Below are 18,440 nucleotides of genomic sequence, written 5' to 3'. Positions count from 1 at the left end.
GTTTTGTAGTAATCTTTTTTAACATCCAATATTAATCATTAGTATCTTCGACCCTTTTTCTTAAATTACTTGTTAATAAATAAGCATTGTAATGATAAAATAATCATCCAGAAGTAGGAAAAAAACGGAATTTAATAACTAGCTTTTTAACAGTTATATTTTTTCCCCAAATAAACCCAATAATGGTGAATATAATCAAAGCCCTACGTACAAAATTGTTATGTATTATTTTAAAACCATAATCTTTCAACTCTTTTTAATTGATTTTATAACTGTCAACACAAGTTTTTTAATACTTATTTTTGGAAGCATATCTGGTTCTAGTGTAGACAATAGTCAAGAGACAATCATTCTTTATTCACTTAAAAGTCAGTTATTGTACATTGAACAGTGTCATTCATGAACAAATAAAATGTTTCACATAGCTAATAACAATTAATATAGGCCTAATCAAAACATTAACTTATAATTTAATTCCCATTTAATTTAAATTTCTGGATACACTTCAGTTTTGATTTTAGCTTTGTCAACTTGTCATCTGGAGTGTTAAATAAATAGCAATGCACTGTTAATAAAGAAATCACTTTTTTAAATTTAATAAATAAAAGTCTAAGTCTACATTCAACAACTAAACAAGGAAAACTATATCCAAGCTATATGTTTACTATAACGTTTCTCATTTGTCACTTTGAATATTGTTATGATTGTAAGATAGTGTACACACAAGCCACCTTTTCAAAAACATTTTTTTTTTACATTAAGGTAAACACTCTTTCAAAGCAACAACTTTTCACTGCAGAAAAAAACTGAATATAGGTTCATAAAAAACTAAACTATTAACATGATTGGTTAAAGATTTAAATTTTTGTAAAGCAATTGCAGTAACAGTGCATTACTAACCAACACTCCAGTTGAAAAGTTGACAAAGTTAAAAATAAAACTTGTGTTGTTATCCACAAATTGAAATTTAACGGCAATAAATTTTAGCCAATGTGATAATTTAAACTGAGTATTAACAAATTATAACTACAACTAAACTAATTGAACATGTGCAACTCTAATAGCTGGGCTCTAAAATTTTAAACAACATACCGGTACATGAATAAAATGAATTCATAGTTGAAATAAAAGATTAGTTCCTCTATATCAAAAACAAGTTAAAATAATTTGCTAACCATCAAAAATATTCTTTTACAGAGAAAACTTACTTTCCTATGAGCCTTTTCTTAATATTTTTCAATTTAAAAACTTAAGGAATTGGAAATTCTAGCTAAATTAACTAAACAATGTGTATCCTCCAATGATTTAGCCAAGTTACACTAACAAATTACAGTAGGAACATTTCATCAATTTACACAAACACAAATTAAAACTTAACAACTACAACCAGTAGAAAAGGTACTAAATGAGTTCCAAAATCAAGTTCAACTAATTAGCTAACCATCCAAATATTCTTTGACAAAGAAAATTCAATTTTATATCAGCCATTTCTTGATATTTTTCAATTTAAAAACTTAACCAATCAGAATTTACTGGGTAAATTCATAAAACAATAGCAACTTCCAATTTAAATTCAGCCAAATTTTACTAACACAATACACAAAGTTACATTAAAAAAACAATAAACATTTACTTTAAAACACAATTAATAAAATTAACATAGATGAATAAAATACACTCCCCTGTTTAACCTGCTGAACTCTCCTATTAGCTCTATAATTTTTTTAGTCTTAATTAACACATTAAAATGAGTGAAAATGTCATAGTTGTACATACTGTGTCGTGTCTCACCCTTGAGGGTTGTCCCACCAGTTACAAACTTTTGAATAGCAAGACTAATAAGTTAGCTTAAAATTTAATAAAAAATTAAATACATTTTTTATTTGTTTATTTTATTGGATTCAAATTTATGTATTCAATAAAATATTCAGGAGTTATAATCAATAAGACAAACCCCATATTGCAAATAAACTATGGTTTAGCTAAAGTGAAATGACATTTATATCAGAACAAACCCATAAAACAGATTAAAAATCCAACTTTCTGTAAATACTAGGGTCATCCACAATGTAACTGCCGTAAGGGGGTGGCGTGACAAGTATAAGTAGTGGGGGTAGCGCTGCCATTCTCACATCAACGTGCGCGCTTCTTGCTGTGCTAGAGAGAGCATAGTAATTGTGCTTTCTGTTATAACCTAAAAACACAAGTGCCGCCATAAAAAATTCTACCATTTTGAACTGAGGTTCATCTAAAATATTTCATATTGGAACTTGTTTTGAAAAAAGAAAAAACAACCAACTCTTCTACCCAAAACTAAACAACTAAAATTGTTTGTTGGCTGATTGAAATTCTTGCTGTAATAGGCTGCCCAAATCACCAAGTGAGTAGTATTTTAGGCATTACCACAGCCACCTCTAATACAAGGCCGCGACGTTCGAACTGGCAACGCCGCAATTACCCCCCCTCTGCGTCCATCTTCACACGCGCTAGGCTATGAACATCAATGAGAGTATTGCTGCTCTGTATCAATGAATGAAAGTATTTAAATTCGTAATAACATATTTTAGTAGATTTTAAGGTATGGTAAAATAGACAAAATTGGAATCTAGGTTGTTTATTTAGTGAAAAATTGCAACATACCCCAATATGTCTAAAACTAAAAATATACAAACATAATGTTTTTGGTTGCATTTATCGTATTGTAAGTACGATGAATGTGGAAATAGATGGACTTTACATATTTCCTTTGTTAATTTGATAATCTACACTATTATATAAAAATCTCATGGTGTCTGTATATATGTGTGTTATTCAACATAGTAAAAACTACTAGACAGACTGTGCTTAAATTTTACAAAATAAAGCTACTATAACAAGAATGGTAATGGTAATACAGTAGGACTGACTAACTTATTGCCACTTCAATATTTGTAGAGACTTTGGGATTTGTAGAGACTAACATATAACAATCTGTTCGAAACAAATTAATTTTCAATTTTCAATAGGAATATTACGTTTTAGTCTACCTGAGAAAAACATTAGTTAGCGAAAACAAAATTTTAAGTTTTCATTTTGAAGGAACACAGTTACTATAAATAATAAATAAATAATTAATACTATAAATAATTTATTTTCTTTGAATAATTACTAAGCAAAACGTTTTTCATTTTGTAAACGATTTCAGAAGCTAGGCCTCCATATGGCTTTCCACAATATTAATAGAATTGTTTCATAACATCAACATTCAGACTGGAGTCGGAGAATACAATGCTTTAATTGTTAGATAAAGTAGTACATATTTTTTACTAGTAGGCCTACTAAATAGAAACACCGGTTTATTTCTTCGAAGTGCTAGTTATTTAAGTTATTTAATCACTTAACAACAGCTTTTATCAATAGATAGACAAATAAACAAGGAAATAGTACGGCTTTCTCATACCTAAAACTCGCTTCTCACGTGTATATTTACACGAACCAAAGTCTTATTCTTAATTTTTTTTACAAATTTAAGTTCATATTCGTGAAAATGTTTCACACAATAACGAGAATTATTTTAAGATGTCTAATTTGATCGAAGCATAGCAGGAAGCAATTTTGTTACTAACGCGGCGGTTCACGTAGAATCTTAGAACACTGTATGTATTATTCATTTTTAATTGACCTATCGTAATTATTCTTGCATCCAGGCACATCACATCTATCTGGCATGCTGTAGTAAGAAGTTTAATGTCATTAATAATGATTAAAGGTAGTAGAAATGCGATTATGTACGTCGGTACGCGACTCCTCCATTCACTGTAATGGTAAGACGACCGCGCACCAAGACACTGATGCGACGTTGCCGCTTTCACTCGCCGCGGCCTTGTATTAGAGGTGGCTGTGGCATTACTCCTAGACAGATCAAATGCATATAGTCACGAAACAAATCATTGACAAAATTGAGATTTTGAATTTGTGTTAAAGGGTGTTGTGTTTTGCATAGGTTGGTTTTCAAACCGGGAGCGTTTCATAAAGTCCAATTTTCACAAAGTCCAAAACTATAACATTCAAATAATCACCGTTTCACAATGTCCAAATTTCACAAAGTCCAATGTTAAAAAATCAAATAAACAGAGCGTTTCACAAGGTCCAAATTTCATTAAGTCAAAAACTATAACATTCAAATAATCACAGTTTCACAATGTCCAAATTTCACAAGTCTAACGTTAAAATATAAAATAAACAGAGCGTTTCACAAGGTCCAACGGTACAGTCTGGGCCAGAAGTCTCTACAGTGGTTGCCACGGTCAGATAGCAGGCACCGTCCGCCGGCGCTCAACTACTGATTACTGATTACTCCCTGTTGTAGCAAACCTAAGTACGGTACTTGTTAAACTAATGCTATTTAAATAGGGAATAAATGTGATCATTTTAAGGAGATATTCTAGTGTAAATCAAATAAGGGAAATGGAAAATCGATTAGTCTGCAGGTTTGCTGCGGAGGGGGTAAACACCACTACTTTACACTCTTTACAACGTATCTACGGACTCACAATTGTTTTGTGACGTGTGGCAACAACACTAGGTAGTGTAGTGCCTACATACCGAACCATGGCAACCTCTGCAGCGACTTCTCGCCGAGACTGTACCGTTGGACCTTGTGAAATTTGGACCTTGTGAAACGCTATGTTTATTTGGTATTTTAACATGGACTAACTTGTATATGTCTATCATTCATTGAATCCCCATTTGTTAAAATGTCATTAATCTCTTCAATAAAAAAACATAAGAAAGATGAAAAGTCATATGGCTTCTTTGTACAATTGTAAATACCAACTGGGAATACAAGATTCTCCAACTGCTTGAATGTTGACAACGAAAATAGGATCGGAATCATTTCACATGGAGAACCTTTCTTAGACTTGATTATTACCGGAGGGGAGAGATGTTCCCATTTTTTAAACCAACCCATTGACGAACTACATTTTTACTCATAATGTTTGGGCCATACACCACACACAATTCACAACGAATTTTAGCTGCACAGTGATTCTTCAAATACAGAAATATGATTACACCACACAATTGACACTTGGCAGAATTTGTGTTTTTAGGTTATGAAACCAGAACATGCGATCGTACTTTGCTCTCTCTAGCATAGACGGTGGTTATTTCGTGGATGACCCTTGTACTTATAACAATACCATCAGCGGCTCTAATAAAAAATTACAAGGAACAAATTTAAACAAAAAGATAACTCATAACCAACATCCCTGGCATATTAGAAAGACAAGACTTAAAATTATCATAATAACTAATAAAATTGTTTTATTCCAGTCTATAGAATCAAGTTTAACTTGCTCCGTTTTACTCGTGACGACACACAGCTTCTTCTTATTGTCCATTTAGTTGAGCCTGAAATCAAGAAAAATACAACTATAACCTCTATGGTATTTTTAAATAAAGTTCATCTGTAAGTTGTAGCAGTTTCATGTATTGACTTCTATTGAAATAATCAGTGGAAAATTAAGTAAAAAATTATAATTATATTATAATAAAAAGTAACAAATACAGTACCACTGTCATAACAAACCTGCACACAATAATACCAAATTTAATAGGACTCGGACACGCACGCACACATATAGGCTATATTTAAACAAACAGTGCTTCTGGCTTCAAGGGATACAAAATGAAAAGTGGTAGTGGTCCCGTACCTAGTGTGTCACCTGAGGTAACAGTTTCTTTCCTGTAGGGAATTAGCTAAAACGACAAAATATCAAAATAACAAACTTGAATTTTAGGATAAAAGTATGAGTTTAAACTTAGAGGTGATATTTTACTCTCTACAAAGTAAATGGCATCAACATCAACAATACGAGTCTACCACTTCAAAGTTAAATTTTAAACTTAGGCAATAGAAAATTATACCTTTTTCAACCGGTGCTGATTCTGAATAAACCACGCGTTCATGCAGTTATCTACTTTTTTTGAGAGGTCTGACATCGTACTCCTCCATATCTTCTTGACAGCACCTGTTATAAACCAACTTAATTTAGAAATATGTCACTGACAGCTCAGGTTGAAGTTAGCCACAGTGGGCTTAAAAACACCTATAGCATGTTACAAAACAAATGGAGCACTGGCAACGTGTCTGTACTCATGACAGGAATGGTATTAACAATAATTAAAACCCTAATTAAATGTGGAAGTATTTTGGTTTAATTACAAAAAAGATTCTTTTCCATGTGGATGCAAACACTATAGATATGAAAACTACACATAATCGTCAAAACGAACAAAAATGGCTTTCAAATAAATGCCACATGTCCCAAAACTTCTTTAAGATTTTAACCAACAGTTAAAATATGCTAATTTTGTGCTTGATGTTTAATGTTTTATCTGTTTTTGTATATTGATGCTTCATGCATTGAAAAAATCAATGCATCAAAAACAGTCCAATTTAATAATTATACTGTATATTTATATGTTGTGTGTATTTTTTGAGCAAAATTAACTGATTTTTAATTGTCTATATATATTATGAATACTAACGTTGTATTAATTGGCATAGAGTGCTGCTCGAAAACGATTTTCTACTGACGTCATGTGACGCCCTGTTCATTCCTCTCCATGTGAAATGAGAAATTACATTTTCATGCAGTACCGTCTTCAGTAGGCTGGTGGTGGTCCTAGAGTAGCTTGTTTTTCGGGCTACTGATACAAAAGCTGTCACCTAAAACAAATGATTCAATTAACATGCTGTGTAATTTCTTGGACTAGCTCTTTACATGGCCATCCAACAAATAGATATAGGCTATGCATGGCTACTAAATGGCTAGAATACATACTGTTAACTGTTTCATAACTGTTTTACTAAGCACAAACTTTTTGATAGTGGAAATCTTATTAATGCATACTGTACACGGATACAATATTTTTTTATTCTTTAAGGAATTGATTTTGGCTTGTGGCAACATGTTTTATAATCAACATTAATTTGTTTGTACTTTTCATTTTTTAATTTCCATTTTCATTTGTTATTAGTAAAACATATCAGTACTTACTAACTGTTTTCTGAGTTGAGGCTGAGAATCTAGCATCTTTTCATATTCGTTGTAACTTTCAATCGACGTAAGGGGAAATGGCTTTAATATTTCTTTTACTTCGTCGTCATCAAAGTCAGAATCTTCATATGTGCCCTGCTGGCTTCCTTTAGATTCCTGGCTGCTTTTCTCTTCTTTAATAATTTCTTTCAGTTCCATTATTTTACATTTGATTGATGTTAATTCACCTACAAAGTGAACAAAGGCAAATACTTAAAAATTAGAAAATCTTCATAGTGCAAATGTAAATATTAAAAAAGTATGGGGACCCCTTTCAGTAGAATACCTATAACTTAACTCTATACAATCACTCGAGATACCAAAATTCACTTTAGAACAACACAACCTTAAGAAACATTTCAAAAAAGTATATTCGGAGGCAAATAAAATAACTTATATGTAAACATAGTCTGTCTCCTTTTTAGGAGACTTAGAAATACCTATATAAAATACTAGAGATTTCTAGATAATTTTGATAAAAACTGTAGAAATTTCAGAGTACCGTAGGCCTATAGCCTAAAATTTTAAAAATAGTGGCAAAATGGAATTGAATACAGATTTGCTGAATTGGAGACCTCAAACGATCAAAAAGTAAAAACACAAAATGCACATACAATTTAGCAAGCTATTTAATAAGATTCTGGAAGGTAGAATTTCTATAATATTGTGCTAAAATACTTACTAGAGAGTGAACACATCATTGCGGCCAATGTGTTAAAATCATTTTTCGGACCTTTCGTCCTGATACAGGTATGTTTTTTAGAAATTGTGCATGGTGTTGGCGAGTCGTCAGTAAGTCTGTTTGGTGGCCTATTTTGGTTCTTTTTTGGTTGATTCTCAACAGTTTTTTTTAAATTTTGTTGGCATTCAATATGAGGTGAAGTTTCAACTCTTGTGCTGAATGATGGTGGTGGAAGGGGTAAAACGGCCATGGGGATCTGTTCTTGCTCTTTACCATGATCACTTTCAATATCACTATCATCACTGCTTGACCTAGCCAGGTAATCAAATTTTTTAAGTTTTTTTTTTCTCATTCCTCTTCCTCTCCTTTCATTTTCACTGCTCGTTACAGTCTTCCGATTTTTTTCCAACCGGACTACATTTTCTAGAGCCCTTTCAAAGTCTTCTGAAAAATAAATTTAAACAAATTATATTAGCCTGTTTCACAGTCACTTTTAAGTGGAGATTTCACATGTCCATTTTAGGTTTGGTTTCCATAACACTAATGTTAAATGAGTTAACCATTACTCTTCAACGGAAAGTCATAAAACAAAAAGGTGGAATCAAATTTAAGAATCTCAGGAAATTCTTTAGGAAAAATGGCGGCAGAAGTAGATAAATGTAGCAGCAATTCAAGAAATAATAATATGGTGAGGCAGTGGTAGGTTAGACAAAAAAGTTTGTTTAACCTTTGTGTTTGTATTTTTGGATTTAAAGTTTTTGAAATAATTTAAAGTATTTATAACTTTTTCTAAGAGATGTTTGGATAGCTGAGGATGGTATTAAATTTGGAGAGTAATATTTGAGAAAGTAACTAAGTTTAAACACTTAGTAACTAGGCTACTCACAACAAATACACTTATTTCAAATTATATACTTAGGATAATGGCTGGTACAAAGGACTTTCTTTTCAAACTGGCAGGTGCTGAAATCCAAAATTATAACTAGAGAAATAAAAATAAACTGTAACATACAGGTGTAAGGTACATGGACTTAAATGGCTGAAAACAAATGTGTTGAGACCTCCATGTATTTTTGAAAGGACGACTTATAGAAGGATATGTGGACCAGTGAAAAATGGAAACTATTCTGTGGGACGAGAAGAATCATGTAATGACAAAATAATCGAGTGAGAATAAGTTCATTTTCTCTTCCATGGCAAGTGTCCACGGGCATGAAGAGATAATGGGTGAAGATAGTGCCAACAAATTAACTATATAATTATATAAACCTACCATTTAAGTAAGGAAGAGAGAAAGGCCTAGAGAAGATAAGACTTAGGAGTAGGACCTGGGATGAATAAAAATAAGATTGAAGAAGAGAGAAAAGAAATATACAAAATAAGAAAAGAAAATGGGATTAGAGATTTGATGTGAATGAGGTCACAGTTTTAGTTTTTAATAATAATATAATGCAATATATCCGACATTGTCGGTCAAGTATCAAGATACCAGTATCACGTCAGGTCCCTACCCCACATCTCACTTGTTTGAAGCTTGAAAAAATGCTAACAAAAAAGTAACAGCTAACTATTACTATTATATAGGGTCAAAGTTATGTGCAAAAAAATTACTTACCTAGATCACGTCTCACGATAGCGATTTCCAAGTCATCCCAATCGCTTTCAGGCATGATTCTATCCTTGGCCAATCTAGTGGCTGTACTTTTACCTTTGTCTGGATAAAAGCACAGGGTGGAAGAGACAATCCACTCGTTTGGGATTACGTCATATTGATCTGTAGACTTGACTTTGACGATTGTCCACATTCTTGGTAAGTATGCTGAAAAGAGTAAATAATAGAAAATTAGCTGTTGCCTTTATAAATTAGAAATACCCATCATACAAATTACTATATTATCTATATATTACTATATTATCGCCAACACCAAAGAATAAAAGAGCTTAATAGCATTTAACTACCACATGTGCAAGGTTATAAAAGCAATGTATGGGAAACATTAATCAAGAATGAGTGGCATTAGTAAGGAATAGTAGGAATAGTAGGAAAAGTAATATATTTTACCTGTAGGAATGGTTGTTGGAGTAGGAATGGTTGTTGGAAGGAGTTTTGGCTAGGGCTATATCTTGCTGACAGTTTACGTTAAACATGCAGAAGAGGGAATACTACATGGTAGTTTTTTCTCGGTATGGAGATATATTTTGTTGCTATTTCACTACATGGCCAAAAAGATCTTGATGACAACCTCTCAACTTTAAAAATTCCCAAGCTTTTACTATTAAGCAGTGGCTCATCAAAAAAATTGTTCCTTTGTAGATACTTGCGCCCTATGACGACTTTGGCATCTAGTTCAGTAGAATAGGCAATGTTCTCTATGACTACCACACTGCCATTCTTCAAGCCACAGCAGTTATTTGGTGGACTTATACTCAAAGTGAAGTCATTAAATTTTATCTTTTTAAACTGGGGACCTTTGCAGAGTGCTAATAATGGACCTTCACTGTGGTGGATTTTGAACTGAGGTTCTTCTAAAATATGTGTTATTGAAACTTGTTTTGAAAAAAGCTCACCAACTCTTCTACCCACTTGTTCTAAGGGTTTAGATTTGGATCTAACCATTCGCTTTATTTTCTGCATATGATTTTCAAATGGAAAAGCTGAAATGGTGTGCAAAGTGACATTAGGGATTTTTTGAGAGAAGTGGATGACATCATCAACTACATGTATTAGCCCATGAAAATTATGTGTTATCAAGTTTTGATCATACAAGTTAACTGTATTTGTTACAAAGTGTTTTAACAAATCTTGAGCATAACGGAGCATATCATTATGTTTACATGTATTGCTATTAAGTAATATTGTAACAGCAATATGAAGTGTCAAAAAGTGTCTGTACTTGTCTGGATTTAAAATATCCTTTAAAACAACAGGTCCTAAATAAAGTAAAAATGTTCTGAATTCAGTTGCCTTCCAATATTTCAGATTTGATAGTTCACGAGGTCGTCGTGCAAATTCTTCAGGTACTGCATTCCTTAAAGAGAGAAGATTTTCGGACAAAATTGTTTGTTGGCTGACTGAAATTCTTGCTGTAATAGGCTGCCCTGAACACCAAGTGAATAGCATTTTACGCATTACTCCAAGACAGATCAAATGCATATAGTCAAGAATAAAATCATTGACAAAGTTGAGATTTTGAATTTGTGTTAAGGGTGTTGTACGTCTTGTATAGGTTGGATCACTGTTTTCTAAGAATTCTTCATTGGTCCTCGGCTGACTATTTATTTGTAAGAAGATTCTTCTCTTTCTTCTCTTTGGACCAACTGACACTCCTTTTACCTTGCATCTTGTGCAACTATTGAACCCATTGTGACCCACTACACCCATTAAATAACTCTTTGCAGGTGCATCACAGCAAAACCCAAGAAAGTTAACTTGTATATGTCTATCATTCATTGACATCCCATTAGTTAATATGTCATTCATCTCTTCAATAAACAAACACAAGAAAGATGAAAGGTCATATGGTTTCTTTATACCATAGTAAATACCAACTGGGAATACAAGATTCTCCAACTGCTTGATTGTTGGCAATGAAAATAAGATCGGAATCATTTCACTTGGAGAACTTCGATACAGACTCAGACCATCGATGTTAACCAAGATATGTAATACTTTAATGTCAATAGCTAAATTAAATAGTTCTCCAATTATAAAATCCAATTGTTTTTTAAATCCTATATGAATATAATTCCCAGGAGGTACTTGCACACTCTTAACATCTTTTGGTGTGTTCATAATTGTTCTACCATCTTTAGGGAGAGTTCTAAAACAAGATGGATGAACTTCTCTTAATCCCGAACATAAACTTGAGACAGCTGATAGAGTGATATTATTATCCGCTGCCCAGTTACGCAAGAAGTTTTTTACAGTTCCAGTAGAGGTTAACGTTTCATTATCAGATTCAAAATCTGACAGACTTGTTTCAGAACTGCATTGATAGTCACTTTCGATAGAAATGTTTGACTGTATAGTTGCATCCGAGACAACAATTTCCATTTCATCCTGGGAGTTTTCATTTTCAAAATGAATATCATCAGATAAAGGTTCATGTAAACAATCTTCATAGGGGGCCCTGCTATCAACTACAGTGTCAGTGGAATCGTTGTCTGAATTTGACTGATGTAGAGTGATAAAATTGGTTGGGGAATTATTTTCACTTAGATCATTTAAACTCTCAGAGCTGCTATCTTCCATCTGCTTCAACCGTTTTCTTTTACCATGCCAACTTAAATTTGAAAATGTCACATCATAATTTCTCCGCTTGGGCATCTTCAAGATTTCTAAAAAGTAATAAATTTTTAAGGCTTAGGCTACTTCAGTTGTGATAGCATGTTACTGACCTAAAGGCATTTATAAAAAATTAAAAGTTAACATTATTAATTTAAATAGATTTAAAAGCCAACTTAAAAGTATATATTAGTTTATCAATTCCAGCAATCTAAAATTAACCTGAGTACTTTTGATCAAATTTCCTGATTAGGAAGTCGCTCTTTACGTAGGTGGCACAATGAGACTTAAGCCCGAAACGGATATAAGTTTATTTTTATGGTCACCCAAGGCTAAAAACATCGGTTGTTAAACTTAATTGCTTGTTGTAAAAGTTTAGTATGATTGAGAAAACCCTCATCACAGTGCACTAGATATTTAAATTACACTCACTTTGGTACAGTACGGTATTAAAAAAATATTTTGAGATGAAATGAAAAAATTAACATTGCTCTTATGGCAGGCAAATCCAAGATGGTCGCTAGCCTCCAAGGACTCAAAAAACTTAATAAATGAATGTGTTGATGTTCACACTTAAAACAGTTGGCGGGCAATTTTTCCCACTCATCTCGCAATATTTTAGGTTTTAGACCCGCAAAACATGCATTAAAAACTGCTGTTTTTGCTGCAGTGTGACGAAAACATTTTTATAGCTCAAAGTTTGTTCCTATCCCAAAAATTCCTCGATTAGTGACTTTTTGAAGTTTGCACGTTTGTAAACCTTATCCTTTTTACGCTATAAAAAAGATATTAATTATTAAACATAACTGAAATATTTGTTGACCATCAGACTCGGTTGTTAAATGCAGATTGACTTAATGATACAAGTTTGATACGAACAATTGAATTGTGTAAATGTAGGGAAACGGGTTAATAAGCGGTATGTAGGCCTATACGGGCCGCGCGATGGTCTGACCCATAGACTCCGCACTGTGACGTCACAGCCACACGGCAGACCTGCCATGCAGAGCTGCAGCACAGACAATGGAAACCATTGTCCATTAAAGTATTATATTGTCTGTGGCTGCAGGGAGTTTGCCCGACGATGTGAGTCAGCCCCTGTATTCTTTAGCCCCGTTGAAGGCCTACCTATGAAATTAACATCATTATTATGCACAATGTGTACAAAATAAGCACACGTCAAACAAAAATCTAGATTAATTACATGCAACAGAAATTTATCGTCGATCCATCAAATTTTAATCATAATATCCGTACTTATTAAGTTTTAAGTTAGCCTACTCATTCCAATAATACAGCGTGTTTTTAAAAGAATGCTGGGATTTTAAACGGTTGTTGCTCGAGGAATATTTAAGATAATTAAACGATTTAAACGTCAAATCGAAGGGAAAAGAACGTTTTTTTCTTACTCTTTGATACGATTCAGAATGATTTAATAAAATTCAGATTTTCATCAATATTATATGAGCGTAAAACTGGCAAAGTATGTACGCTTAGGGTGATTGGTGAATTTGTCTGATGTCTTAACTGAATCCTTATAGGCACAAAGACTCTATCTTTTACAGATAACGTCATTAAGTGACCAATTTAGGTTTGTTCAACTGAAGATTTTGCCGGGCTTCTGATGCAGAATTGTCGGATTTCTTCGATTATATCATCGCTTGTTTTTAGGGGGCCAGGTGAATGTCTTTTCAAAACACTACGGTGCCACGAAACTCATTAAACCAGCTTCAATTTTCTTTATTATCATGTAGATTTTAATTTAGTTTAATTTAGCAATGGATATAAACTATGCGAACCACAGATTACAATCTGTGCCTTCTGTTGCACCGTAAACGTCATACTAGCGATGGCGTCAAGCGTATGAGTCACAATAGTGGCCTACCACCGCGCACCTGTTTTGCGCATGCTAAGGTCAAAATTTCCTCCCTTGCAACAGGGGAAACAAAACTTAAGTTATTTTAGCTTCGATTTGATGCATAAAATGTTTAGTTATATTGAATACAATTATCATTTAAAATCCAGGCATTATTAAAAAACACCCTGTATTTGTACATTCAATATTAATAGGCTCATATCCAAAAAATAAATTCAAACATAGGCCTAAGTTTTACTCATTTTGGTTAACTTAGATAGGCTTATAAGTCATCAAATGAAAATTTGATCCAACAATATATCATATTTTGGTTCTCTTTGGAATTTCAGGCCTTTCCGCAAAGCGTATCCCATTCCGATTTTCCAAAATTCTTAATTTTATTCGATCATTAAGTAAAGATAGTGAAATAAGGTCAAAAGGTAGGCAAATTCAAAAACACTCTTGGATCCTCTTAGTGCACCATAGAAGTTAAATGCACAAAGGAAAAGGTTCATGCGACATGCAAAAAGAATCATACACTAAATCAATCTCCAAGCAGAAAACCACTAAACTAGAAAACCTGCCTCTAGCATGCCTAACATAAACCAAAGTACCTGAGGACCGAGCTCTGCTCGGAGAAAATCATAAGTATGCCCTGATAGCAGTCTTTGGCAAATGTCAAACGCTGAGCCAACGATTCGTTGATGCTCATGCTCAAGATAATGGGACAATTGTTCATCATATTGCTGAAAGATCTGAAGATGCGCGACATGGCCGAGATTCTGAGACATTTTGTGAGATGTATATGAGCTGTTTGGAACTGGGTCGGTTGTAGACGAAGTGGTAAAATTTGTTTCCTGACGATTGATTGTAGCTTCTTTCCCGTGCAGATTCTGTTTGAAAACATATAACACTGATATAGGTAAGCTTACCTAATAACCGAACTTAAATATATAACCATTCTTAATACCCCGCCCCAGCAAACATGCAGACTAAGAATTTCCATTTATCTGGCTCGTTTTCTACTAAAACGACCCCTTAAAATTGTCAGATTCATTTCCTATTTAAATAACAAGTATTTTAATGAGTATTACTTAGGTTTGCTGCCACAGGGAAGGTATTGAGGGCTGTTAATTGAAATGTTGATAGCTTAGTATGAATAACCAAAATTTCCAAATTTGATCAAATATATCCATAAACAAGCAAACAACAAGAGTTTACTTAACTTATTCTCTATATTTAAGAATAAAATTGGAAATTTTAATTTACAGTAGGCCTAAAATTTTTTAAATTAAGTTATCTCCGTCTAAACGTTAGATATACAACAACGCGTGAATATAAAAAATTATATATTTTTTTAGCTCTACAGCTTGTAACTATTAGTTAAGTTATGGGAAATTCGCTAAGAAAACGTTTAGTCCAATCTAACCAATTTTAAAATCCATATTTTTTAGCCCCTGAGCTGATCTTGTGACTAAATCAATAAAATGAAATTTTATTGATTTAGTAACCAATTTTAACTTAAACTTATCTATTTGTGTTTAGGCCCACAAAGCAAATCAAATTATGACGATAAAAAAGCCTGTGTAGGCCTATTAGCTGTTTTTATAAACTACAGCAGCTAACTTACAATACCCCCCCCCCCACGCAGCAAACCTGCAGACTAGCCTAAGCGAATTCCCATTTGCCTGATTGGATTTATTTACACTAAAATGTCTCCTTTAAAATATCCGATTTATTCCCTATCTAAATAGCATTAGTTTAATGAGTACTTAGGTTTGCTGCAACAGGGAGAGTAAAAAGGTTTTTTTTTTTGTAAAATGTTAATAGTTTAGTATGAAATGAATGCGTTTTCCAAATTTGATCAAAATATGTTCATAAACAAGCAAACTACATACATCAGTTTATTTATTCTCCGTAAGAATAACATGGGAATTTTAAATTTATAGTTTTTTGAAATTTTCTCTGTAACCATTCTAGGCGCATAATAACGCTTCAATATAGGCCTACTAAATTGTTTGTTTTTTTAAGCTCTACAAAATGGTTTGGAAAGAAATTGCTAAATTTTAAGCTTTTAGGGTCAGAAATGGGAAAAACCAATTTTTACCCCATAAAACCCCCCATAGACCCCTGTTCCAATAGTCCGATCATGCTGGTTCGCGAACTCGTTCGAATAAACGTAGGTTTACACATTTGTACCAAATTCCATCAAAATCAGATGATTTTTGATCAAGTTATCGTGGTAACGGACACACATATAAATATATATAAGGTAAGTTAAGTTACCGGTAGGCCTAGCCTAACTTAACTTGAGGCAGCCCTAAGTCTTTCCTCAGGCATTCAAAAATAGACATTGCTGTAAATTTGAACCAAACATCAATATATTCTCAAAACTCGGTCAATTACCTGGGAATTGATATAGATTGGCAACTTAATATGCAAACAAACATTAAGAATCTATCAAAGAGACTCAGATCAGCTATACTTGTTCTTCGGGTAATTCGACATAGGCCTACTACAAATTTAGACACACAATTAGCAGTATATCACGCTTATTTTTCTTCCATCATGAATTACGGTTTAACAGTATGGGGTTCTTCTAGTCATGCCGAACAAATTTTGATCCTCCAGAAAAGAGCAGTTAGAGTCTTAGCCAAAGTGTCTCGAATAACTCACAGTACCTAAAGAGTTTTTCATTCAGTTTAAAATTCTTACTTTGTATAGTTCTTATATCTTTAAACTGGCTTTAATGGTTAAAAGTGATTTTGACACATTCATGGAAGATCAACATGAACATCCTCATAACACTAGATTTAAAACTTTCTTTTGGAGAAGGCCTTCTTCTCATTGGAGGAATAAGATGGAAGCTGTGTAGATGTTAAGGCATATGAAATTTATTTTAGTAATAGTTTTAGTATAGAGACTATAAATTATTGTAACAATGACAAATCACCTGTCTGAATATGATGTTATGTGATTATTGGAAAATAAATAAATAAATAAAAAGTTACCTACCCTAACTTAACTTATTGAACTGCAATTGACTTCTAAGCCTAAGTAAGGTCAGGTAATTAGGCAAAATATAAAATCTTAACTACCAAGGTAGGCCTACATGTTAACTTAACTTAGGCCCTAAGTTAAGCGATTTTTTTTTTAACAAGACCATAGGCTACAGTACCGGTAAGTTAGGCCTAGGCCTACCAATTCTTCCTGTTACTTAATTTAGCATCCCAGGCCTAAGTTACCGCAAATCTGTCTTCTAAAATAGCTTAACGCAGACTTTTTGTTATGAGCCTAGGCTTAAAATATATGCCTACGCAGAGGATCCGAACGTAACCAAACGTGCATTAAGATAGGTTCCCGGCAGTGACGTCACCAGAATGTGGGGGCCCGTGACACCATTACCACAACAATACGATGTTTAAGTTAGCCATCAGTGTTCGTGGTGTAATGGATAGTGTACGGCTGATGTAGCCTACAAGAGGTAACTTAAGTTATCTAGATCAAATCCCATTGGTGACATTATTTTTATCAAAGATTTTGCTTAGAAATTTAGGTAAACTTAAAATAGGCCTAACTTAATTTATCATTTTATTTTATGAACAGAACTTAACCGTTAATCGATTTTTTCATTATCAGCAAGTTTGTTTAGCTAGGTTAGGCTATGACAGCAACTGCCAGACACCTAATCCAAGTTCGGTTACCAGACGCATATCCTCTGCCTAAAATAAGTTAGGCCTAGGCCCTACGTTGTGATAGGCCTAACTTACAGGGGGTTTTTTCAAGCAGCCAGCAAAAGGTCCTTAGGCTAGGCCTAATTTCAATTTAGATCATTTATTGCACAGTCTTAGATTGCCAGTATTAAGCAGTTAACTTAGGGTGAGTATTAGAATAGTTTTTAAAGGAACCCATTAGGATAAAATAACATGTAGGCCTAGGCCCCAAAATATTAATGATATTTAATTTCCAAGCTAAGCCTAGGCCAAGGCTTACAATAACTTAACTTAGGAGCCCTACATAAGTTATTGGTTAGTTCGGAGAATGGAATTGACCCAACTTTAAGCTTACGGTAGCCTAATTTTAACTTCTGACTTCATATCATTTCAGTACCTAAAAAGGATTTATTTTAACCTATGGTTAGGACCAGCTTAAAAGTAACTTAAATACACTTAAAATAACTTATGGGTATCGTTTTTAAGAACTTGGAATAGGAAGTTACGTGCTATTATAAAATGTCTTGTCCAACTTGTAGCAGTAGCACTAGGCCTATGCAAGTAACTTAATTTTCATTTTGAGTCAAGGTAATATACACACTTAACTTAGTTTAACTAAAAACTTACCAAGTAATCTTGATGAAAAACAAATAGAATTATTAAAAACTCCAACACAGCAAAGTGCAAACACTGCAAACTCACAAACAATCAGATTGAGAATCCACCAATTGAACTATTTGTTTATTTCTCAATCCTCAAAATCAAAATGGCGCGGCGCTAATCAAAACAAACAAGGGGAAAGTGACGCTAGACGCTAGTC

At 33.3% G+C, this 18,440-nt stretch overlaps 2 protein-coding genes across 5 annotated transcripts in view; one reads left to right on the top strand and one right to left on the bottom strand.

The window, feature by feature from the left end:
* LOC128987620 (uncharacterized) overlaps positions 1-18,440 on the top strand; it is a 54,133-nt gene that overhangs the window by 9,328 nt on the left and 26,365 nt on the right. The gene's annotated exons all lie outside the window — the stretch shown is intronic.
* Positions 337-18,312, bottom strand: LOC128987621 (uncharacterized). 2 transcript variants are annotated; one of them, XM_054408570.1, is made up of 8 exons: positions 18,248-18,312; positions 14,522-14,800; positions 9,383-9,586; positions 7,768-8,211; positions 7,047-7,273; positions 6,535-6,715; positions 5,911-6,014; positions 337-5,394 (listed from the first exon to the last, which is right to left on the bottom strand). In XM_054408570.1, exons 3-8 carry the CDS (start codon positions 9,570-9,572, stop codon positions 5,374-5,376), a joined length of 1,167 nt encoding a protein of 388 aa, XP_054264545.1. In that variant the 5' UTR covers positions 9,573-9,586; positions 14,522-14,800; positions 18,248-18,312; the 3' UTR covers positions 337-5,373. The 2 variants fall into 2 exon arrangements, with proteins under 2 accessions (XP_054264545.1, XP_054264544.1); XM_054408569.1 differs by lacking the exon at positions 18,248-18,312 and having other exon boundaries at positions 14,522-18,237.

The sequence above is a fragment of the Macrosteles quadrilineatus genome, unplaced genomic scaffold, assembly GCF_028750875.1.
Source record: "Macrosteles quadrilineatus isolate MER2022 unplaced genomic scaffold, UCM_ALF_1.0 Scaffold_2__2_contigs__length_208266976, whole genome shotgun sequence".
NCBI lineage: Eukaryota > Metazoa > Arthropoda > Insecta > Hemiptera > Cicadellidae > Macrosteles > Macrosteles quadrilineatus.
The sequence above is the reverse complement of the archived record's forward strand: the minus strand, read 5'-3'. Positions and strand labels throughout refer to the sequence as shown.

Coding starts and splice junctions, on each gene's coding strand:
- LOC128987621 (XM_054408570.1), bottom strand. CDS start 9,572: ATGTGGACAATCGTCAAAGTCAAGTCTACAGATCAATATGACGTAATC. Junction 6,015..6,534: donor TCTATGCCAATTAATACAAC/GTTAGTATTCAT, acceptor GGTTTATAACAG/GTGCTGTCAAGAAGATATGG. Junction 5,395..5,910: donor ATCAGCACCGGTTGAAAAAG/GTATAATTTTCT, acceptor TCTTGATTTCAG/GCTCAACTAAATGGACAATA.